The 25,978-nt window shown below is 44.1% G+C and overlaps 1 protein-coding gene across 7 annotated transcripts in view; it reads left to right on the forward strand.

The window, feature by feature from the left end:
- The first annotated feature begins 5,148 nt into the window (after window positions 1–5,148).
- IRAG1 (inositol 1,4,5-triphosphate receptor associated 1) overlaps window positions 5,149–25,978 on the forward strand; it is a 125,406-nt gene continuing 104,576 nt past the window's right edge. For 2 of the 7 annotated variants that reach the window (XM_072794076.1, XM_072794077.1), the window contains exon 1: window positions 5,149–5,654. In XM_072794076.1, the coding sequence (XP_072650177.1) occupies window positions 5,516–5,654 (139 nt within the window). In that variant the 5' untranslated portion in view covers window positions 5,149–5,515. Of the gene's footprint in view, window positions 5,655–22,960; window positions 22,983–25,978 lie in introns of those variants that run through there. The other 5 variants (XM_072794078.1, XM_072794079.1, XM_072794082.1 and 2 more) reach the window with 4 other exon arrangements.

Here is a 25,978-nt window from a genome sequence, read left to right on the forward strand (position 1 = left end):
ATAAATCTACTCAATATTTGTTTATAGTTCTTGTTAGCCTGAAGGCATTTAGTCCAAAAGCTGGCCGAAAAGTTACCCGAGGTAGTTCCTTTCTAACCCCTTCTCTCCACAGACTTTGAATCATCTGCTTGGCTCCGTATCTCATTTCTGTATTTGTCACACCTGGTTCTTCAGGTGTGGAGCCCCTGGGGGGCACCAGAGCAGTAGAGCCCCCTTCTCTGTGGGTCTTCTCCCTGGGCTGAGGCCACCCCCTTCCACCTTCATTAGGCTCCTCTTCTCCCTCCTCTTGCCAGTTTCAGAAATGTCCTCACTCATGCCTCTCCTATTCTTTTTTCAGCTAAGATTTATTCCTTTTTAAGGAGTCTTTTGCTATCATTGCAATGTAATCCTGGGAGGGAGAAGAGACACCTTATGTTCCCCTTCTGCTGTCTTGAGCCCAACCCCCTGAGGACTCAGGAAGACCTGGCTTTACAAATTGTGAAACGTGGGCATGCTCCCTGACACCTCTTTGTGTGTCTCAGATTCCTCATCTAGGATATGAGGCTGAGAAGTCTCACATCATATGGATTTAGTGAGGACTGACCTAGACCTTACATGTAAGGTGGCTGACAATGCCTGGCACCGTGTACAGCAAATGACACATGTCATTGTCAACCGATTGACACCTGGATGCAGTTCCCACTGATCGGCCCCTTATTTGTTTGCTTACTTATCCCAGACCTACTAAGCACTGGGCATAGCACAGAGTCCCTGAGCATAAAAGGGGCAGAGAGGTCTCAGTTCCCAGTGCGGTCAACCCAGCTTTCAAGCCCTAAGTTGGCAATGTTTTTGGCAAGATGCTGCTTCTCCAGGCTTGGCTTCCTTCAGTCCCAGGATGAGCTTTTGGCCTGGGACTGTTAAACTTCTTCCCTGGCCCAGAGTCAAATGGTCTGTTGGGAGAGCTACCCCCAGCTGTGTGCCAGTGTGCCTCCACTGGGCCACTGCTTTTATACCGAGGACACATGATTGTCTCTGATGGGAATGAGTGATGAGCTGAAGATTTTGGTAGAGTGAGGCCAAATCCCTGTGTGGCTCCAGGAACGAGGATAAAAATAGCCCAAGTAATTGCTCATGCTCTTTTAAGGATTTAAAGTCAGCTTTCAGGCAAGCTGTGAAGCTCCATGACCAGGACAGCAAGGGACACGGTTCCTTTTTTAGAGGTTTTGGTCAGCGCTCCCTGTGTACGTACTGCTGGCTCCTGGGCTCCTGTGATGCTATTCCCACTTGAGTAAGGGGGTCACCTTCACTAGTTCACACCCCATGAGGGCAGGGGTGGGTCTGAGGTGTCACTACCCAGGAATGGGTTTGAGGTGTCCCTAGTATGAGTCTGGCACACTTAAGGTGCTCAATAAAAAAATTTAAATGAATATATGAGCTATGAGAAAGCTGTATTTTAAAAATAGCCTTAAGAATAAGTTCTGTAGTTGAGTCAATAGTAATGTACCAATGCCAACTTCCAGGTTTACATATTGTACAACGGCCTGTAAGATGTCACCACTGGGGGAAGCTGGGTAAAGGGTACATGGGACTCTTTGTACTATTTTTGCAACTTCCTGTGTATCTGTAATTATTCCAAAATAAAAAATAAAAGCAACAAAAATAACCTTTAGTTAGGTTTGTGTAAATACTCTTTGACACTTGGAGGAAGCAGTGCTGGAAAATGAATTGATTAAATCCTTGTTCATAGCAATGCTTTTGTTTCATTATTATTTTTGAATGTCAACTTATGATTTATTCATATGATTCAAAATTCTGAATGTATAAATGAAGTCTACAGGAGTGCCTGGGTGGCTCAGTCAGTTAAGTGTCTGCTTTTGGCTAAGGTCATGATATCAGGGTCCTAGGAGCCTCACATCTGGCTTCCTGCTCAGTTGGGGGGAGGTCTGCTTCCCTCCCCCTCCCTCTGCCTGCCACTCCCCCTGCTTGTTGTCTCTCTCTCTCTGTCAAATAAATAAATAAAATATTTTTTAAAAATGAGATCTACAGTGGATACTCTCTGTCTCAGCCACCCCATTTTCCTCCCCCTTGGCAACTATTGTTAATGTTATTTGTTTCTTGTGCTAATTTTCACAAGATTTTGTGCACATATACACATATGTACTTGTGATATGTATGTGTAAATATAATTGTGGATGTGTATATTTATATACTGTTCTGTTATCTTACTTGTACCACTTAACCATATCTTAGAGGCTTTTTGTATCACTATCCAAAGAGCTTCCTTATCATCTGTTATGGCTGTACCACATCACTTTTTTTTTTTTAAGAGAGGGAGCAGGGAAGGGCAGAGGGAGAGGGAAAGAGAATCTTAAGCAAGCTCCATTGCTCAGCAAGGAGCCCTACATGGGGCTTGATCTCATGACCCTGAGATCATGACCTGAACTGAAATCAAGAGTCGAATGCTTAACTAACTGAGCTGTCCAGGTGCCCCTGTGCCCCAACAACTGTTATGGTTCCCCATTGATGGACATTCACATTGTTTCCAATTATTTTGCTTTTATAGACAAAGCTGTAATGAGTAATCCTGTTTATTTGTCACTTCCCAAGTGTGGGACTGTATTTGTAGAATAAATTCCTAGAGGTGGAATTGGTTCAAAGGATCCGAGCCTTATAGTCTTGAGAAGGCTAAATCATCTCCTATAGAGCTTGTTCCATATTACACACCCACCGGTAATGTGTTTTATGAAGTGCTTGTATTAATTCACTGATTTTGAAAGTTATTTGGTGACTCCTTTGTGAGGCTGGTGAAAGCTACAGACCTGGATCCAAGAGAACAAATCCAACAAATCATACAGTGTTGCATATATAATTTCAATTGGCTCAGAAACTCCTGAGGGCTATCCATGAACCCCAGTTTAAGACACTCTGGCTGAGGGGGAAAGAGCTTTAGCGCGAACCCATCTAAGTTCACCCCTTTACCATTTCTCAGCTGTGGAATGTCAGGCAAGAGGTTTCACCTCTTCGTGTCTCGGTTTCCTTTTGGAAGGAAAGGTACAATAATCTTATTTCGTGGGCGCTTGTGAGGTTACATTCATGCTTTCATGCAGAGCATCTAACGTAGAGGTTGGACTATAGCAAGTGCTCAATATATGGTCTATGTGCACTCCCACACCTTGCTCCCACACACCTCATGTGTACACAATGCCTTTCATCGCATTTCAACCTCAGTTTCTTTTTTTTTTTTTTAAGATTTTATTTATTTATTTAGGAGAGACACACAGAGAGAGGCAGAGACATAGGCAGAGAGAGAAGCAGGCTGCCTGTGGGGAGCCCGATGTGGGACTCGGTCCCAGACCCCAGAAACATACCCTGAGCCAAAGGCAGGCGCTCAACCACTAAGCCACTCAGGCATCCCATAACCTCAGTTTCTAGTTGTCTCTGGTATAACTGCTGCTAGAGTCACAAGATCAACCTTTGGAGCATCATTCCCTAAAGTGGACTCCTTGGACCGACTGCATAAGGATCACCTGAAAGCCTTAATTAAAATGTAGATTCTTTGGTCCCACTGTAGATCCATGGAATTAGAGTTTTTTTTTAAACAGACTTTTTTAAAAAAGATTTTATATATTTATTCATGAGAGACAGAGAGAGGGGCAGAGATACAGGTAGAGGGAGAAGCAGGCTCCATGCAGGGAGCCTGACTTGGGACTTGATCCCAGGTCTCCAGGATCATGCCCTGGGCTAAAGGCAGGCGCTAAACTGCTGAGCCACCTGGGCTGCCCGAATTAGAACTTTTGGAAGAGGGGTCCAAGGAACTTCACGCATGAGGATTCTCATACACAATGAGGTTAGAGAAACAGTTTGATAAATTCCCTCTAGTACTTTACCTGAAATTCTGTTAGTTACCACGATATGGCTTTGTCAGTGGGAACCTGTACACAGCAAATGGATGGATTTAGACACCTGAGGAAAAAGCAGGACTAGATCCTGGGAGATTCTCTTCTGGTTCCATTTACAAAAATATTATTATTTATGGGTGTAATAGCACAAAATATTCTCATCAGGAATCTTTCTCATAACCACCAGGGAGACCAGGACTAGATGCTCATGGAACAGGTTGAGATGCAGGCCCAGGGTGTCAGGTTTGGTGAAAAAAGCCTGCCATGAATGAGGAAGGCTGACCCATGGCCAGAAGCTGGGAATAGGACTGTATACAGCCAGGCAGTTGTCACCAGGAGGGCTTGAGGGCACAAGTTTTGAAGCACCAATCCCTATAACTCTCAGAACTGGTAGATGTCTGGGGTGGCAAGTGATGGTCCAGGTCTAGAGTTGCCAGATTAAACAAATAAAAATTCATGACATGCAGTCCAATTAGAATTTCAGATTATATATATATTGTGTGTGTATACACACACATACATACATACATGTATATGTACATATGTACATATATTAAGTATAAATATGTCTTGTACAATATTTGGGACATACTTACACTACAAAAGCTATGTGTTGTTTATCCGAAATTCAGATTTAAGTGAGTGTCTTGTATTTTAACTGGCAACCCTACCTCAGCTTCTCTGAGCTGCCTCTAACCTCAGAAGAGGGCCAGAGCCCCCATGTGACTTTGGCCCAAGGTGGGCACTGCACCCAAGGTGGGTGAGGAGCAAGTAGGGTCAGCATATGGACTTCCAGGACAGAGACAGCCTGTCCTTGCCTGTGTCTGGCACCCAAGGTGGGTGAGGAGCAAGTAGGGTCAGCATATGGACTTCCAGGACAGAGACAGCCTGTCCTTGCCTATGTCTGGGCAGGGGCAGGAAGTGGATTTGTGCCAAGCAGCGTGACGAGATGCTGGCACCGTGCTAAGCCCTCACTGTGGTCTCCTTTAGCCCTCCTGCAACTCTGTGAGTTAGGTGTTATCGCTGTTATCCCCGTCCTAGAGATGAGGAGCCTGGAGCTCCACAATGTGAAGACCACAGGACTGCTGAGTGCAGGAGCAGGAATTGAAGCCCCTGGGGCTGCTGCCAGGTCTGGGATTAGCTGAACCTCCTAGGCCCTTCTCTCTGGTAATCCCACGGGTTTAAGGTGGGAGTAGCCCCCACCCGTGGATCCCCAGGGCAGGAAGTGTTCCCAGTTTCTCCTGGCCCAGGGCCAGGGTCTTGTCCAGCCTCACATGCTTGCTGGGGATTCCAGGCTGGGAGGCGGATCTGCAGAGTTCCTTTGGTCCCCGTCTGGCCAGGACAGTCCCCAGCAGCACAGGCTGCCCATGGGCACTGCCATCCACTGTGTGGGTGCCCATGGGAGGCACTCAGGGCTGGCCGCTGCCTCGCAGGCCCAGCCTTCCCTGAACCCCGGGGCTGGCCTGGGCAGCTTCCCCTGCCGTTAGCGTTAGCCCCCTGAGTGGGGCCAGAGGGGGCTCCCTGAGGAGCTCCAGGCTCCAAGTCCCAGCCCCTCTAGGAGGAGGCGGTGGCCGAGGCTCAGCAGCCAGAGGCTTCTCAGCTCGGAGCTCCAGAGCCAGATGTAACATTGACCTTAAATGGTAAAAGCTCCCCAGAGTGAAGAGAGGCTGGCCGGAGGAGGAAAAGGGAATAACTCAGTTTTAGGTAAGTCATTGCTATATCTAAGAATAACCTGCTCTTCAGCTGGGACGCAAGGGACCCATCTCCTCCTTAAAGGTACAGGGTGCTGGGATGGGGGCGCTTGAGTTTAACTTTCAGGGGAATTGGCTTTATCGGGTGCCATTTCAGCTGAGTATTTTTATTGTTGCTGTCATGATTTTTAAGTAAGAAGTGAATCTTGCCAGTCCTAACTTAACTAAACCGTGCTCTGTCTGCTGCTGCTTGGGAAGCATGCACAGGCTAGGGTGAAAATGTGGGTTCTGACTGGAGAGCCCACCCCCAGATTTCCTGTGGGTCTTTCTGGGGAATCGTGGGTCCCAGCTTATGTAAGCCCTTGCGCAGGGCTTCCACCACCACCCTCGCCCGCTACCCTTTTTCCAGCTTGCCTCTGTGCTTACTTGTACCTCCCTCTGCCACCTCCCCCCGCAGCCCTGTGCTGTACTCTCCCATCCACTTAGGACCCTGTGTGGGCCCAGCTCTATCTCGGTCCTTGACCTTGCTCCTGTTTCTGTCCCTGCCCCTCCTGTTCTGGTTGCAGCCCCTGCTTTCATCTCTGTCTCCATCTCTCCTTCTGTGTTCAGCTTTGTCCCCTGTGCCATTTCCCTCCTCCCTGGAGGGGGTACCTATGCCCAACCTGTGCCCCTAGCCCTGCTCACCTCCAGGAGCTCTGTGTCAAAGCTAAATGGGACTCAGACTGGCTTTCTTCAAAGGAAAGGCCAGGGGACAGAGAGCAGAGAAGGGCCTAGCTGTCTTGCTCCCTCCTGCCCAGGAAATGCTCGGGAAAGCCTGGAGATGCTCTGCAGTTTGAGTTAACAGAGTGAAGGATCTGGAACCTGTGGTCAGTGCTCCTGCCTCCTAGAGTTCGGCAGCTGGTGTCCTCTTAACACTCTTCAGGCTTCTTTGTGGGTCTGGGGGGGGGGTTGGGGGGTAAAGCCCATGGACTTGTCGGAGATGAGTCTCCTGCAGGGGAAGGAGGAAGCTTCCCAGGACTCTTCAGCTGGAAGCACTTAGGGAGTCAGAGTTCGCTAAGGGTTCTATCATCCCCACCAGGGGGCAATGACATGCTGGTGAGATAGGTGGGGTTAGCTCCCCTGCGAACTTACAGGGCACTTTTCTGGGGAGGAAACACAGGTTAAGTAACTTGCTTAAGGTCAGACTGCTAAGGAAGAGCAGGGCTAGGACTTGAACCCAAGTCTGACTCTAACGGCAGAGTCAACTAGTTGTGAAGCTTCTTGTGATTTCGGACTAAATGGACAATACAGTTATCATCATGTTTGGTTATCTTTGATGCAGTGGTGTGTGTGTGTGTGTGTGTGTGTGTGTGTGTGTGTGTGTGTCAGTGTGTCTGTGTTGGGGGTGACTGTATTCATAGCTAATGTAACATTGTCTATGCTTGTAGTAAGTAGGACATTCCTACATACTCTCAAAGGTCATCTGGAAGATGTAATCAGGTACTAATTGGCACAACATGATCAAAATCCATAAACATGGATGAAAAAAAAAGCAAACACATCATTCTTAATGTACACCAAACACTGTTCTAAGCACGTTCTGTATAGTAATTCACCGTCCACAACTCTCTAGGGTATGGATTGTTATTGTCCTCATCTCGTAAATAGGGAGATTTTAGCATGGAGAGGTCACATCGCTGGTAAGAGGTGGTGCTGGCATTTGAACCCAGGCAGCCTGTCTCTGGAGTCTCTGCTCCTACCCAACATGCTCTGTTCATCTCCAGTTGGTACCACTTCAAGAAGGTAGTGGGGGAAGCACCAACTGTCTTCCAATGCTCTGCCTAAGGTTTTCCATGCATGGTTTCTTGTGTTCTCCTCAGTAATGAGATGAGGGTGGTATCTTTACCTAATTTTACAGGGAAGACACTAGGACTAGGGGATGTAAAATGACTTCTCCAAGGTCACCCAGCCACCAAATGTCAGAGGAGGGAATTCAGTATCTTGGATGATGATAGTTAATGCCTTCTGCTTGGCACTGATTGACAGGAGGACCAGTGGGCTGGCTCATAGCTTCAGGGTGAGGGGTTCTAAGTCTCTGTGAGAGGAAGCTGGATGCCTTGCCTGATGGGCTGAACTATAAGTACCAGTCCCCGCTTCTCAAATGGCCCTGCCTCTTTTTCTCAAGTCTTGGTAAGGAAGATAGATGACTGCAGCTCACACCTCCAGCAGGAGGGGAGACTGAGTGCTGTGAGAGCAGAGACCTTGTCTCATTCTCCACTGTGTGTCCTGCATCCAGAATGATGCTGGGAGGTACTGAGTGTTCAGGATCAATTTGTTTTCATTATGAAGAAATGAACATAATGCTCACAAAGTGTGTTGCAGTTAAGCGGGGCCCTGGTTTATTGTATATGTATACCTGATGTTCAGATTCGTTTAGTCTGGCATGGTGGGGGTCTCAAGTTAGCCATCTTCTCTCACCCTACCACCTCTTCTGGGTAGTCCCATGGAGCCACTGGGCTGCCTCTCAGCCATTCTATCTGTGGCTCAGCAGTCATCTGAGGGGTTCTGACCAAGGGGGAGCAGAAACCTGGATGGGTGGGGAGGAGAGATTTTGCCCCTGCTACTTGGGGAGCTCTTTGAATTAGGGGGAGGGAGATAGAGAGCTGAGTTCTTGTGTAGTAAATGTAAAAATTGATATAAATTGAGTCCCACTTGAGATCCTTGGGCCAGGATCTGTGCTAGAATGTTATTTCACTTAATCCTTGTGATAGAGATGAGGCCACTGTGGTAGAAAGAGGTATAGCAATGTGCCCAAGGCCACGCAGCTGGTAGGTGGTGAGCGGGGTTTCCAGCTCAGGCCGCTTAGATCCAAAGCGGGGATTTCCTGTGCTAGATGCCACATCTCGGGGAAGTTATCAAGTGCCATAATCCAAATGCTGGAAAAATCCAGAAAAGGGGGAAAGGGATATTGTGTTTGACCTATAAACCCTGGAGGTCAGAGCCTGAGGTTCAGGGGACAGCTCAGGGCAGCCTAACTAGATGGGATGCAAAGGCAACGGAAGCCTGTGACTTTAGACAAGCCCTGCCTCCTGTGTAAGGGCCTTATCCAGAGGAGAAGGAAAGCAGGTGACAGCCAGTCGGCCAGAGAATCTCCCTCCCAGTGGGCCACAACTGTAAAAAACAATTTTCAAAGGCTGGGCTTAATCAGTTCTGGTTACTTTCTTTCTAGGACTTTTTTTACATATAATTTTTATTCAACTTCTTTTCCTAGTAATAAAAGTAATATGCATTCTGTGCTAGGGTTTCTTATAAAATATAGAAATAAGTATAAATAAGAAATTCAGAAGTAAATAAGAAGAAATTAAAAATCCCTCCAGAATCCTACTTAATATTACAGTGTGTTTCTTTCTCTATATTTCTCTGTATTTTATAAAACTAAGGTCTTACTATATGTGGTTTTATAGTCTGTTTACAAAAAATTTTTTAAGAGATTTTATTTATTTGAGAGAGCATACGCGCACAAGCCCAAGGGCAGGGTGGTGTGGAAGGACAGAATAAAAGGGAGAAGCGAACTCCTGGCTAAGCAGGGAGCCTGCCAATGAGGATTTTAATCAGATGTGTAACTAACTGAGCCACCCAGGTGCCCCTGCTTTAAAATTTTTAAAGACCTAATTTTTTAGGGCATTTTAAGGCTCACAACAGAAAGGAAGATACAGAGATTTCCCACTTCTTCAACATGTGCAGCCTCCCCCATTAGCAACAACCCCTACCAGAGTAGTTCATTTGTTACAACTGGTGAACCTACCCTGACACATAATTACGATCCCAAGTCCATAGTTTATCATGGGGTTCATTCTTGGTGTTGTTCAATCTCTAGATTTAGGCAAATGTATAAGGACATGTCTCCATTATAGTATCATGCAGAGTAGCTTCCATTGCCCTAAAGATCCCTGTGTTCCAGCTATGAACCCAACTCCTAGCAACCACTGATCTTTTCACTTTCTCCATAGTTTGGCCTTTTCCAGAATGTCAGAGAGTTGGAATCAAACAGTATGTGGCCTTTTCAGACTGGCTTCTTCCACTTAGCAACATGCATTTGAGTCTCCTCTACGTCTTTTTTTTTTTTTTTCCTCTATGTCTTTTCATGGCTTGATAACTCATTTTTTTTTTTTTTTTTTAGCACTGGATAATATTATGCTGCTCTTCATGTACTATGGTTTATTCACTCTTACTGAAGGACATCTTAGTCTGCTTTCTCTCTCTTTTTTTTAAAGGTTGTATTTATTTATTCATGAGACAGAGACAGAGACAGAGACAGAAAGAGACGCAGAGGGAGAAGCAGGCTCCATGCAGGGTGCCCAACATGGGACTCAATCCCGGGACTCTCCCGGGGTCACGCCCTAGGCTGAAGGCAGGCGCTAAACAGCTGAGCCACCCAGGGATCCCTTTTTTTCCTTTTATTTATTTTTATTTTATTTTTTTCTTTTATTTATTTTAAAAAAAGATTTTATTTATTCATTCACGAGAGACACAGAGACAGAGAGAGAGAGAGACAGAGACAGAGACAGAGAGAGAGGCAGAGACACAGGCAGAGGGAGAAGCAGGCTCCATGCAGGGAGCAGATGCAGGACTCGATCCCAGGACTCCAGGATCACACCCTGGGCTAGGGGCAGGCGCTAAACTGCTGAGTCACCCAAAGATCCCCCCCTTTTTTTCCTTTTAAATGGACATTCTGTCATGATCATTTTTCCATCTTGTTAAAGATACTTCAAAACACGATGTTTCAATGGTTGTATAATACAGAATAATATTAGCTGTGCCACAGTTTAATCATTGTTCCTCTCATTGGGCATGTACAAATGTGGCTTTTCTTTGGGGACAGTCTCAGTGGCACACACAGGATGGCTTTTTATCCCTACCACACATAAATGGTACATGTATGTCGTTTGGAAACTCATGTGTGTCGTTTGAAAACTCAGCCCTCAGAGGCAGACTTGCACAGTGGGGCCCAAGGTGTGGCTTATTCTGCAAGATGGTTTTAAGTGGGGTACTGACTCAGCCTGGAACACACGAACTCGCATCACAAGAAGGTTATTCCCTTGTCAGTTATTTTTAGTCCTTCCATAGAGAAGAAAGCCTTGATCTGAGGTAGCCTGGGAATGAGGAAAACTTACAGGACTAAAACCAGAAGTCCTAGGCCACTCAGGACAAGTTGTTCACAAGCTTGAACTGGCTGTGCCTTCGACATCTTTCAGACCCTGGCTTGTCTCTCTTCTCGACAAAAAGAGAGCAAGCCTTAGGCCCAGAGCTTTTGTCAGGCAATAGCTAGTATTTAGTAAGTGTTTTCACTTAATTTATTTTTATAACTCCTCTCTTTGTGATATAAGTGGCACTGAGTTTTTCATTTATGGTAGGGATATAAAGTTTCCTTTTTGGATAAATATAATGACAAGTGTAGATAATACTTATTGAGCACTTACTTTATGCCAGGTACTTTTTTTTTTAAGATTTATTTATTTATTCATTCATGAGAGACACACACACACACACAGAGAGAGAGAGAGAGAGAGAGGCAGAGACACAGGCAGAGGGAGAAGCAGGCTCCCCATAGGCAGCCCAATGCAGGACTCAATCCCGGATCCTGGGATCATGCCCTGAGCCGAGGGCAGATGCTCAATCGCTGAGTCACCCAGATGTCCCTGTGCTAGGTGTTCTAAGGCTTTACTGGAAGTACTTCATTTAGTCCACACAGAAACCCCCTGAAGTATGATTATGATTATCCCTGTTATACAGATTAGGAAACTGAGGCAAAGAGAGGGCAAGGAACTTATCCAGCAACACAAAGCTGGTAAATGACAGAGTTGGGATTTCAGCCCTGGTTTTCTAGCTCACTGCTAAGGCAAGTTAAAGAATAGTAAAAAAATAAAAAAATAAATAAAAATTTAAAAAAAGTAAATCAATGAATATATAGGTGGCACATGGATGTGGCAGGAAAATATGAAGGTGGTGTGCAGATGACTCAAGTCTAGGAAGCACTGGCTTGGAGGGAATCAGGTTCTATGAGTAGGGGCATCAGTGGATGCAGGATGTGGGGGATGAGATCATACACTGCTCACAGCAGGGCTGTAGGCTGGCATGGGGTGCAGAGGGCATGGTGGCTGCCCTGACAAGGGACACACAGAACCACACGGAGTTCTGCCAAAGACAGGCTAAATGGGAGGATATTTCCAGAAAGCCTAAGGTCCTAGTTCATTAGAAGGAGAGAAAGCCTGAGGGCACCCTTGATGTTGCTACTACACGTGTGGTTAAAACAGTGCTGGCCCCTCAGGAGGTAGGATCAGCGTTGACCATGTCTTCCCTCATTATCATAGTGGGAGATATCACCTCCAGCTAGAAGTAGCACTGTGTTCTGGTAGAAAGTGCAGCCCCTGGAGTGACTGTGTGGCTCTACCACTGGCCAGCTGTCCACCTTGGTTGCACCTAATCTTGCTGGGCTTCAGTTTCTTCTCCGGTGAGATGGAGATAACGATGGTGCTTTGCAGGGGTAAGTAAGACCCTTAGCCAGGGTCTGTTCTTAGCACCTGGTAAACATTAGCTATTATTGTAGCTATAGCTTCTGTGTTTCCTCTTTCAGAGATCCCATCAGAGATATTTCTGTATAGGGTACGAGGCTCAGAATGTGCATAATTCTGGATCGTATTCTCACCTCTGTTAACCTCACAAGGACAGTAACAGACTTATTATCTAGATGACTGGCCTTTGGCACCTGGTGGGGTCTCTAAGGACGCCCAGTGAAAATACTTCTTCCTTCACTTAAGCTGTGAGTCTCATGGAGAATCTAACATCTCTCTTATGGCTGATAAGGCTGGTATTGAAGAATAGGGCTTATATTGGCAGGCAAGTAGACTTTCTTTTTATTATCATTTTAAAGACATTTAATTCCAGTTTAATTAACGTATAGTGTTATATTAATTTCAGGTGTACAAGTGACTCAATAATTCTTTCCATTACTCAGTGCTCATCATGATAAGTGTACTCTTAATCCCCATCACCTATTTCACCCATACCTCTCCCCTCCTCCGCTTTGGTGACCACCAATTTGTTCTCTATAGTTAAGAATCTGTTTCTTGGTTTGTCTCTTTTTTTCTTTTTTGGTTGTTTTGTTTCTTAAATTCCATATTTGAGTGGAATCCTATGGTATTTGTCTTTCTCTGACTGACTTATTTACCTTAGCATTATTCTCTCTTGATCCATCCATCTTACTATAAATGGTAAGATTTCATTCTTTTTTATGGCTGAGTAACATTCCATTATATATATAAATTTATATACCTATTAAATTTATATATGTATTAAAATAAAAAATATTTTTTACATCTTCTTTATCCATTCATCAGTTAATGGACACTGGGCTGCTTCTATAATTTGGCTATTGTAAATAATGCTGCAATAAACATAGGGGTGCATATATCTCTTCAAATTAGTGCTTTCGTATTCTTTGAGTAAATGTCCAGTTGTGGATCATATGGTAATTGTGTTTTTTAATTTTGGCGGAATCTCCATGCTATTCTCCAGAGTGGCTGCACTAGTTTGCACTCCCACCAACAGTGCATGAAGGTTCCTATTGCTCCACATCCTCGCCAACACTTGCTGTTTCTTGAGGTTTTGATTTTAGCCACTCTGACAGGTGTGACATGATATTTCATTGTGGGTTTGATTTGCATTTCCCTGATGTTGAACATCCTTTTGCATGTCTGTTGGCCCTCTGTATGTCTTCTTTGGAGAAATGTCTGTTCATGTCTTCTGCTCATTTTTAAATTGGATTATTTGGGGTTTTCTGGTGTTGAGTTGTATAAATTCTTTATATATTTTGGGTACTTACTTCATTGAATATGTCATTTGAAAATATCTTCTCCCACTCAGTAGATTGCCTTTCAGTTTTGTCAATTGTTTTCTTCATTGTACATAGAATTTTTATTTTGACGAAGTCCCAATAGTTTCATTTCCCTTGCTGCTTTGGCCAATGTCAGAAAAATTATGACCTGTACTCTCTTCTAGGATTTTTATGGTTTCAGGTTTCACATTTAGGTCTTTAATCTACCTTGAGTTTATTGTTGTGTATGATGTTATAAGTGGTTCAGTTCCATTTTTTTCTGTTTTTAAAAATTCAATTTAGTTAACATATACTGTATTATTAATTTCAAGGGTAGAATTTAGTGATTAATCAGTTTTATATAACACCCAGTGCTCATTACATCAGTGCCCTCCTTAATGTCCATCTTCAGTTATCCCTTCCTCCAACCACCTCCCCTCCAGCAACCCTCAGTTTGTTTCCTAGAGTCAAGAGTCTCTTATGGTTTGCCTCCCTCCCTGTTTTTATCTTATTTTACTTTTTCTTCCCTTCCCCTAGGTGCATCTGTTTTGTTTCTTAAATTCCACATTTGAGTGAAATTATATGTTGTCTTTCTCTGACTGACTTATTTTGCTTAGCATAATACCCCGTAGTTCCATCCACATTGTTGCAAAGGCAAGATTTCTTTCTTTTTGATGGCTGAGTAATATCCCATTTGCATGTGGCTGTCTAGTTTTTCCAACACCATTTATTGAAGAGACTGTCTTTTTCCCATTCCATATTCTTGCCTTCTTTGTCAAAGGTTGACAAGTAGGCTTTCTAAAGTTGAGTTAAGCCAATTTACCCCATCCCTATGGAGTGCCCTCTAGAGGAAGCAGGCCCCCTTAAATAAGGAGCAAGGAGGAGCAGAGTAGAATCTGTGGGTAGCAGAACCTCCTGCAGGCAGCATAGTCCTAAGAGAAAGGGAAGAGGAAAGGGCTGAGCTAGTCAGTTGACCCTTGTTAGAACTCACTATCAGATAGCTATTCCCCTGGCCAGAGGAGGTGGGGGGGGGGTATCTTCCTGGACAAATGAAACAATCATCTAGAAGAAGAAGCATTATGCCCCTAACAGTACCACAGTGAGGGCCTAGCCCAAGCCCTGTTGCAAAGCTGGTCTCTCAAGTGGTGTACATCTGGCAGATGTATCACATCCTAGTGACAGGCAAGGAGCTTTCAGGTTACAGGGGTTGCCACATAGTCCTAAGAGTGTGGGCACCCCAGCTCCTCCCTTTTCTGCCTGATGGAACCCCATCCTTTCTCTTTGCAAGTTGCCCAGTGGTCATCTGTTTGAAAAGCAGTCTTTCTGCGGACAAGACAAGCATCCAACTAGAAGTGTGTGCTGTGAATTTGGTTTTGTGCAAGTTCCATTTTGGCAGCTCCAGTCAGGAAGCAAATGACCCCCTAACACCCCTTCCTCTGGGATACTTCATATAGATAATGAAAGGAGGGGTTCGGAACAACCATTGTTTGAGCATGCTGTTCATGCCAGGCATTTTATATATACTACCTCATTAAACTCAGATCATAGCCATCCAAGGGAGATATTTGTGAGCAAATGACTCAAGCCACGTATTCAAGACAACTAAAAGGAAATAGTAAGTAAAGAAAGGGGAGTCAAATAAAACTATCAGATCTCTAATTCGCAGCAACTTCCATCTGTCTGGCTCATATATCCGGGCCATAGGGCAGAGTGAGGATATCCAACCCCTGTCCCTACTCGTATAGTTGGAGCCCAGGAGGTCCTGACACTGCTGCTCAGAGCAGACGCCCTGAGCTTTGGGGCAAGAGTCTGGGCAGCTACTCTACTGCATCTGCTCTGCTTTCTATCTCTCTTTTGTCTTCTTTCAGTGCGTGACAATCTTGATGAGGTCTCATAACCTTGTCTATGAGCAAGCCTCTTCTTGTAGGAAAATACAAGTCTAGAATCTCTATTGCAAGAAATGCCGTGTCCTACACTATGAGTCTTGAGTCACTCTCTGACTCACCAAGGCTTGTGCCCTAAAAAATCACAGATCCTGCCATGGTCACCCAGTCTGCCTTAGAGGCAATGTGGGGTAGTGGTTGGGACCACAGTTTCTCAAATCAAATGACTTGAATCAAGTCTCAGCCTTGCAACTTACCGTCTGACCTTGGGCAAATGATCTAACCTCTTCTGTCTTACTTTCCTGATGTATAAAATAGGGCTGATGATGACCACAATATATCTTGCTCAAAGACTTGTTATGAAGATGAAATGGATTTTTGTATTTAAATAACTCATCTGTGTATAAGTACTCAACAAATAATAAGTATTATTCAAGGCCAGGCTAATGCTGAACATGTGGACTCCTCTATTTTGTGACCCCAAATGACTGGGTTTTTCAAAGGGCTTTCCTGTCATGATATTTTCGACCTGTTTGGGGCTTGGTTCCCTTATATAAATAATATAATGTATTCCTGGGCATTTTACCTCAGACATATTTCCTGTTCCCCAGCTGAGGTCCAACTGGTCCCTATTGTAGGTTAGAAGGTGATGGTGACAGGGAAATACAAATCAAAACCACAATGAGATACCACCTCACACCAGTGAGAATGGGGAAAATTAAGGCAGGAAACCACAAATGTTGGAGAGGATGCGGAGACAAGGGAACCCTCTTACACTGTTGGTGGGAATGTGAACTGGTGCAGCCACTCTGGAAAACTGTGTGGAGGTTCCTCAAAGAGGTAAAAATAGATCTGCCCTACGACCCAGCAATTGCACTGCTGGGGATTTACCCCAAAGATACAGATGCAATGAAACGCCGGGACACCTGCACCCCGATGTTCCTAGCAGCAATGTCCACAATAGCCAAACTGTGGAAGGAGCCTCGGTGTCCATCGAAAGATGAATGGATAAAGATGTGGTCTATGTATACAATGGAATATTACTCAGCCATTAGAAACGACAAATACCCACCACATTTGCTTCAACGTGGATGGAACTGGAAGGTATTATGCTGAGTGAAGTAAGTCAATCGGAGAAGGACAAACATTATATGTTCTCATTCATTTGGGAAATATAAATAATAGTGAAAGGGAATATAAGGGAAGGGAGAAGAAATGTGTGGGAAATATCAGAAAGGGAGACAGAACATATAGACTCCTAACTCTGGGAAACGAACTAGGGGTGGTGGAAGGGGAGGAGGGGGGGGTGGGGGTGAATAGATGACGGGCACTGAGGGGGGCACCTGACGGGATGAGCACTGGGTGTTATTCTGTATGTTGGTAAATTGAACACCAATAAAAAATAAATTTATAAAAAAAAAAAGAAGGTGATGGTGATGAGGTAAAATATTGTCAGGAGGAACCTAGATGGCTGGATTACAAGAGGACTCCCTAAGGAGTATCATCATGGGGATGTTTCAAGGTCCTGGGCCTATCTGTAAGCCTAAGTCAGTGGCCTGGAGTTATTGTTCACATGGAGACTGACCCATGATAATCAAACTCATAAGAGACTGAAGTATATAATTCTGAATTTTTGTGTGCTAATATATGGTAAGAGATAACTCTTTCCAGTGCCAAGACCTGGAAGATGAAGATTTTGCTCAGAAGGTAGAAAATTCTGTTTCACCTAGATTATAATCTGGCCTAATAGCCCTCTCTGCCTATAACAGAGAGACTTCCCCAGAGCACAGGAGGAGTTTCTCCCCCTGGAAGCCTTAGAGAAGCATTTCTCTTTATAGTCCCCTTTCATTTTGTAGAAAGATGGGGTTTGCTGAAAGGTAGTTCAGAGAATCAAAGGAAAAAGTAGACAGCTAGGTCTCAGGAAGATAATCCCTACGGCAGTACTGCAGACCTGAAAACAGGAACTTGCCAACTTTTTTTCTAGAGCAGAGGTCTTCTCTAGGACAAAGGCTTTTTTTTTTTTTTGATTTTATTTATTTATTCATGAGAAACACAGAGAGAGAGAGAGAGGCAGAGACACAAGCAGAGGGAGAAGCAGGCTTCATGCAGGGAGCCCGATGTGGGATTCGATCCGGGTTTCCAGGATCATGCCCTGGGCCGAAGGCGGCACTAAACCACTGAGCCCCCAAGGGCTACCCTAGGACAAAGGCTGTTTGTTTGATGGTTCATCTCATTAATTAAAAAAAAATTGTTTTAGCATGCACCTCCAATTTATGTGCATTTCTTTATTTTAAATCATATTCATGAGCTACATTAATATGCTAGTTATTTTATAAAACACATAAAAATGAAAATTTTAAAGGCTGACAAAGGTGAAATTATATATGAAAACCATGCTTTGTTTTTTTAAACAGTGCCACCAGCTTTCCTTAAAAGAGTATTCCTTAGTGAGAGTTCATTATGTTTTAACATCTCAGCACTTGGGATAACCCCTAGCTTCAATGACTGTCATGGTAAATGATATACTGTAACAGTCAGTCTCCCAGCAAGGAACCAAATCCAACTCAACTGGCTCAAGAGACTTCAACAGAAGGACTATTTATAAAGGATGATGGCCAGGCACCCCAAAATAAGCAACAGCAAGAGGCTGTTACCAGAAAGAGAAAAAATAGTGCGACCAGAATCCAGTGACATGGGGAGCCAGAGAAGAAGGTCCTTCCAGAATGAGCCGTAGTTAAGGAGGGATACAGCCATGCCAGAGATGTAGTGCTGAAGCAAGAAAGAATAGGAAAGAAAATGCCCCAACCTTTCTCTCCTCCCTCCTTCTGCTGGCCCATTGACCAATCTCAGGTAGCAAGCATGAAAGCCCAAGATACATCCTGCATGTGTCATCTGGAAGCACAGGGCACAGAATGGATGGGTTGGGGGCAGGGAGAAAGGGAGGTCAGGAGAAGGATAACCGGCTCATACATCTGTAGAAGGGCATCATTACTTACGGAATTGTGAGTAAAATTGTAAGCAAAATTTTCAGTTTGAATCACCAGTTTGCAAAAAATGTTTGAGAGTTGCTTTTGGTGTTAGTAGTTTTGGTAGTATCTTCATTCCGCATTTTTTGCGGGAGCCTTTTAAGCTACTTGCCCATTTTTATGATGGTTGGTTTGGTTAAACCTAGATAAACATATTTCACTAACTCATTTACTTGGGCACATACAAATTGTGTCATACTTCACTGAAAGCAAATGTATACATGAGGGTATAGAGTTTCTCCTGTTCCTTCAGGGTGTCTTACAAACTGGGCATGACAGTGACCTTTCAACACAGGGACTGAATGAAGGCACCATTGTTGATCTTTTAATACTAAGAAAGTAGAAATTCCAGTTGTTTTCCCATCCCACAGGACTATCTTGCTCATTCCTTGGGCACTCATACTCCATTCTGAAGACCGCTCTAGGGCACAGTCCTTGGCTTGACCAGGGTCCGGTGACCCTTAGTCTCTGTCCATATTCTTGGGAGAGCCCGATAGACCCAGCTTGGGTCAGCCATGGTCAGGCAACAGGATCATCAAGCACAGATGCGGCCATCTGTACCAAGAGATGGGGAACCATCCCTTGTATATAGGGATTCCTCCTAGGGAAGGGGAAATTGCCAAAAGCAAAAGTCTTTCCAAAGGATGTTGTCACCTGCCAACTCATAATTGTCTTCCTGTCCTGCCATCTGGGATCTCAGTAAAGCCTCTCTCTCTCTCTCTCTCTCTTTTTAAGATTTGGTTTATTTATTTGAGAGAGGGAAACAGAGCATGAGCATGGGGGAAGGGGAAGAGGGAGAGGAAGAAGCAGACTCCCCACTGATTAGGGAGCCAGATATAGGGCTTGATCTCAGAATCCTGGGATCATGACCTGAGCCGAAGGCAGACACTTGACTGACTGAGCCACCCAGGCACTGTCCCCACTCTGATCAAGCCTCTTAACCCTTCAGCCACATTTATAGACAATTTCTTGGGTTACTTCCACAGATAACTAATCATATCCCTTGAATATGGTGTTTTACAGGGTTGTATAGGAAGGCAGCCTCATTTCCTTGCTGTTGTCCCTTGCTGATGTACAGACAATTTCGACAGGTGTGGGGTTTATAGGGCCTTACATTAAGAGAGCCAGATGGTTCTTTGGTCAGCTAGGCCCAGCAGAGAAAGAAGGATGTAGGGATGGGGCTCAAGGATATGGGACATGAGACACAGAAACACTTGGCAAGTTGTCCCTGTCTCATGACTCTTCAGTCTGTAAGACACAAAAGTTGCTCAGACACACAAAGAAAGCAAGCCTGCCTTTTTAGTGTCCTGGAAGGAAAGATTACACTTGTTGAAATCTGCAGGGGGCTTATTTTGCTTGACAATAACAAGAGTGATAATAACGTACTTATTATCAGTTACTATAACAGCTATCATTTGTTGAACACCAGATATATATTGTGTTAAGTGCTTTATGTATATTCTCTCATGTTTTTGTAGCACCCTGTGAGATAGGTAATAATATTATCTCCATTTTGCTAATGAGAAAACCAAAGTTTTCTGAGGTTCATTTATTAACTCAGGATTTCAGTGGAAGGTGGCAAGGTCAAGACTCCATTGCCCTTGGTGCAAAGTGTGTGCAACCCATCAACAGATGGGATCTCACACTTGGAACTTTCAGGACAGGAAGAGGTAGAGGCTGCACCAGTAAGAACTTTAAAAAGGTTAGGTCATCGTGGATTTATAGAGAAGTATTAAGGTAAGCAAGAACCATGGCAAGTTTATAGCAGGTTCTTGGTGGATACTGAGTGAGTGAATGAATGAATAAACACTCCTAGGTTTGAAGACAGTGAATGTCTTCCAATATCCATTCCTGGTGCTGAAATGAAGACAACATAGAAGCAAGGGTTCTCAGGTTCTCAGGTAGCAGGCTTCGCTCTGCTACCAACTCATTTTGTGCCCTTGAGCAAATCACTTCTTCCTTCTGAGGCCTTGGTTTCCCCATCTGTGAGCCATTCATTCTCCAAGGCCCAGAGATTTACCCCAATAGTCGTATGACTGAGGCTGTCCTGGAGCATCGATCGTGTTAATTGCTGCATCTGTGACATGGAGGATTGCAGATGTGTTAGAGGAGTCAGCTATTATTGTCTGTTTTCTAAAAGCCGATGCAGTGCCTTTGTGGGCAGTCAGAACTGGGTCAGGTCCAGAGTAAAATGGAAGGCTGTATATATAAGAAAACATTTACTGCTGAAGGAAATGCTTATTCATTTTCTTTCTTATTAACAAGGCACTTGACTCATGCTTTGGACATTTGCGGTTCAGATCAGGGATGTGTTGTGTTTGTTGCTAATAAAAGCAGCCTCTGGAGCCTGGTTTCTCTTCCCTCACATTACAGGGTCAGCTGCTCTAAGCCCTTCAGCTTTGGGAATAGTTGGGTGTATACTATGGAATGAAGTTGGGGGCAAAAGGACTGGAAGTCCCTTGGAAGAGATTTGGAACACTAGAATTTGGGGACCTCCAGGAGGCACTGGGTACCCTTTCAGGGCTCCCTAAATGGAGATTTTGGGAACTTGAGGATACCCCCTAAGATGATACCCCTGCAGAGCATGTTCTCAGACTATGTCTCAGGTGATCCTCCCAGAGGACCATACAGCCATGTTGTCTGTGTAACCTCACATGGATTCTCTGGATTTCATAGTTTTAACCCCTCCTTCTGCCCCCCCTGCCCTGCCCCAAGGCCACACTGGATTTTTGTGGGCCCTAGGCATTTCTTCCTTCATGAGCCCCTTTTTCCTTAAGAAATTTATTTTATAACTATGTTGATATATAGATAAATACATTAATACTATCTATTAAGACATTTTCTTTGGCCCAAAAGTTTTATTATTTTTTTCCTTCTGATTTTAAAGAAATTAAAACATTTTCATGGGCACTAGGCATTGTTCCCATCATACTTAGTGGACAGGTCAGCCCTGCCCCTATCACCTTACTTCTCAGAGCACAGTCTAGGGACCAACAGTGTCAGCATCATCTGGGAGCTTATTAGCAATGCAGACTCTCGAGTGCTGCCTCAGATCTACTGAGTCGGAATCTGCAGCTTAATGAGACCATTTGGTGATTCATGTGTACATCATAGTCTGAGACATGCCACCTGTCACATTGTCCATAGTACTACTGGGAGTACCTGAATCACAGGTCACACCTTTACTTCAAATTACAGCAAGAAGTTTAATAACAAAAAATCCCATATGGAAGATATACCGGGTATTAAATGGCTATATAAATGCCAAGAATTACAAGAATGCCAAGAATGATCCTGTCTAAAGCCCCTCTCCTCTTACCCACCTGTGCTTCCCACCCTCCCTCTAGTTGGAGAAATGACACTTAGGGGGAGGGGCACATTTGTTTCTGAGTTGGTTCTTTCAGCTTCCCCATGAAACAAGTGACCTCCAGAGACATCTCAATTGAGGGAAGGGAGGAATGCAGGAGGCAGGGCTCTCAGTACCTCAATCCAGAGGTGACATACAGTCTCTTGGCCAGAGCTGGTTGCCAGAGCTGGTCCCAACCAACTGCAAGAGAGGCTGGGAAGGCAAAAGAGCACAGGAATACTCAGAGAGTGCTAACCATTTCTGCCAGAGGCTGAGGATTAGTGAGACAGGTAACAGCTACTGCAGAACCTGAGGCCTCTCAGAGGTAAGAAATTAAAATACTATAATGTAGGCAACCAGAGCTTGCAGAGTCCTAGAAAAGCTGGGAGAATTAACTCAGAGGCAAACAGGCCTTACTTTTCCAAAAGGGGGAAGGAAGCACAATTGGGCAGCAGAGGAGTACAGCTTTTGTAGCCAGGGTCATCCAGGGACTTTTGACATCCACACCCCCATTTATATATTCCACATGGGATTTTCTGTTACAGAATTTCTTGCTATAAGATGGAGGTGGGCATCCCAATTTGCATTAGATTTAGCTCAGCAAGATGTACACTCAAAGACACTGAGATTTGTGGTCTGTTGCAGCAGCTACTGTCAATTATCCTAATTCACTGCCCAAGCATCTTTGTCATAGGCACTCTCTCCCATTTCCTCAAAAGAGGAACACACTTACCACCTGTCACTGGTGTGATCCTCTCCCTGCTACTTTGCCATCCAGCCTGTCTGCCTGCTTAGTATTTTAACCACTTTTCTCTGTGCCATAACCTTGTTATGCTCTATGTTATCAGGGAGGAAACTCGAGATCGCACTGGAAAATGAGTAAGTTGTGTACAGAATCTAGGTCTTCTGAATCTTACGTACCTGTCTTTAAGGAATTAAAAATGAAGTAGAAGGAGGCCTTCAAGGCCATAAAGGTTAGGAAGGGCTACTCCTAGGGAACCATGACCAGCTTTTATGGGACTTCATGCCATCTTGGCTGAGAGTTTTTAAAAACTGAGAGGCTGATGTTGGCCTAGGGGTGGGGAGTGCCAGGTGCAGACTGCTGCTTCTGAGAGAATGTGAGGAATCCCTTTCTACAAGGCTTGTGAAAGATTCAAAATGCCAGTTAACATTTAGTGTGTACTGACTATGTGCCAAATACTGCTCTAAGAAGTTTATGAGTATTATATGATCTATGTGATTATCGCCATCTGTGTTTTACAGATGGAGAATCTGAGGCATGGACAGATGAAGTAATTTGCCCAAGGTAACTCAGCTACTATGCAGCAGGGCTGGGATACGATCCCAGGCAGCGTGGCTCCAGAGCCCATATGCACAATCACTCTGCTTCTCACTTCTAGGCCCCCACCAGTCCAAGAGGGCCTGGTGGCACCTCTGACTAGTGTTTTGAGGAAGACACATTGAGATACTCCTTGAAAAAAGATTCATGGTCAAATATTCATTTCCCAAATTTGGGAAACATTTTATACTGTTTCTTCCTCTGGAAGGTTTATCTTGAGTATTTATTTCCTAAAGGCTGAGAAGTCCTGCAGTACAGAAACCTGTCTGATGCTGATGACTCCAAATGCATTGAAAAACAGAAACTTTTATTTTCACAGCTACTAACAAAATCATCCAGAACAAGGGTTGCAGAGAACATACTTTGGGAAAAGCTGGCTAGGGACAATCTTGCTCAAGTTGACACGAGGTAGGTCATGTGCATCTAGAAAGCCCTCGCTGTTTGTAAAACTGCTAGAGCAGGTTCTATGTGGGCCAGGTCAGCCCCAAAAGCTTCTCCCTGGGGGTGAGGAGACAGTGGCTAGAGTGGGTACAGCATGGACTCTGCTGATTTCCAGTCCCACTTGGACACAGGACACTAGGATGGGAGGCTTCCAAGGAACAGGCTGGAAGTCATTGTGTCTTTTTTCTTCTCCAAAGAGGTCAGGGGACTCTCCAGTCCAAGAAATAGCTTTCTCCTAAGAGGGGGAAGGAAATGCTCTTGGGTTGAACAAAAGAATAGGGAGGAAATTTTGAGAGCTGAGGTTGAGCTAATGGGACATGCTCAGATTTAGCTTCATATCATCATCAAAAGGGAGCATTAACTCAAGATTCTAAAAGATTCCTGAAGATCTAGAAAAGGCAACAGTTGATCTCCTTGGTGCAGGCAAAATGTTTAAATATAATACAAAAAACTGTTTTGATTATAAATGAAGTGCCAACTGGCAGAGTGTGGCAGAGGTCTGTGCCAGCTTTGACAGGCTACCTAGTAAGGGACATTTCTAAACAATTGTGGATCTGAGAATAAATTTCAGAAGGTAATTATTTCTTACAAAGATCTTGTACAGAGAGGCTAATTGAGAGAGGACCTCTGTGGTGGTATGGAAAGAGCACTGGACTGGGAGTCAGTCTCAGCCGGACCCCTAATGGCCGAGGCCTCGTCAGCCTCCTCATCTGAAAAACAGACATAATAGAATCAACTTTGTAGTGATGTTGTGAGGAATAAACTAAACAATGGATCTGAAATAGACAATATAAAGCTCTACACAGTAAGAGGTTAATATTAAAGACCAGGAATGCCCTTTAAGGATTGCCATCAAGAGACCGCAATCAAGATGAAATAGCTCCCTTCTAAAAAGCCAATGGACTTTTCCAAGATGAAGTCAGCCAAGCAGATCCAGGATGTTGATGAGGTTAGAGATGGCAAGTGTAGGAGGCTTCTGGGTAAGCACAGAGTTCCCATATGACCCAGCCATTCCACTTTAAGGTATATACCTAAGAAAACTGAAAATACATGTTCACACAAAAACTTGTACATGAATGTTCATAGCAGCACTATTCACATGGTCAAAGGGTAGAAACAACCCAGATGACATGAACAAAATGAGATATATCCTTGCAATGGAATATTATTCAGTCATAAGAAGGAATGAAGTACTGATGCATGCTACATGAAATGAATCCTGTAAACATTATGTAAAAGGAGTCAGACACAAAAGACCACATATTGCATGCTTCCATTTATATGAAATGTCCAGAACAAGCAAATCCATGGAGACAAAAGGCAAACTAATGATTTTAATGGGAACCAACTGCTTGATGGGTATGCTTGATGGGCGAAGAAAAAGTTCTGGAGCTTGATAGTGGTAATAAGTGTACAACATCATGAATGTACTTAATGCCACTAAATTGTACACTTTAAGATGGATGAAATTGTAAATTTTATATGTATTTTGCCACTATTGGAAAAAAAAGGTTTCCTGGTAAGAAGGAAACATGATTCAAACATTAGAATCCTCTCTCCTAGAGAGGAGTTGAGGGGAGGGTGGAGGATTCAGAGTTTATAAGCAGGGCGTTGAGGTCTTGTGTCGATATATTCACCAAGGGCCTACAGCAGGCCTATGTGTGATGGCCCAGGAGGATCCAGAATCAAGTACAACATGCTCCCTGCTCTCAGAGTGTATATCCATTATTCTTATATAAGGACAGATTGACAGGTCCTATATATAACAAGGGAGTAAATTCAGGGCAGTGAGACATTTATTCTGCTTTGGCCATATGTGAAGCCTTCTTGGAAGAGAAGATAGTTAAGTAGGTGGGATTTTGGTAGGTAAGTAAAATGTGGAATGTCTTCTGGGGGAAAGGCACAAGGTGTAAGGAAGCATTGCAGAGTAGGGGATTGGGTGGATGTGAATCAGGCACAGTATGGGCAGAAGCATGGAGATGGTCATGAGAAATAAGCTAAAAAATAATTAGGGTTTCTAAGAAGGTAGATCCTAAAAGTTTTCACTGCAGGAAAAAAAATTTTTGTAACTATGTATGGTGATGGATATTAACTAGACCTATAGTGGAGATCTCTTTGCAATATATACAAACGTCGAATCATTATGTTGCACACGTGAAACTAATATAATGTTATATGTCAATTATACTTTAGTTAAAAAAGAGAAAACAAAAGGGGAATTGAGATCAGATTGTGGAGGGCTTTGAAGATAGAGCTGAGGAAACCAGGACTTGCTTTCAAGGCAGAGGTGCATCAAGGAGTCCTCTAAGCTGAGGAGTGACAGGACTAAGCCTGGCTGAGAATGATCAATGTAGCAGAAGGCAGACTGAAGAGAAAGAGGCTAAGGATGGGGAGATGAGCTATGGCAAAGTCTCTGCAGGGCTCAAGAAAGCTGCTCCAGTGGGAAGGGGGAACCAAATCCCCCTTCCAAATGAGTTTTGCATTAACCAAGATTCCTGTCTGCATGGGACAGAAACTTATTC

Source organism: Canis lupus, chromosome 23, assembly GCF_048164855.1.
Source record: "Canis lupus baileyi chromosome 23, mCanLup2.hap1, whole genome shotgun sequence".
Classification (NCBI taxonomy): Eukaryota; Metazoa; Chordata; class Mammalia; order Carnivora; family Canidae; genus Canis; species Canis lupus.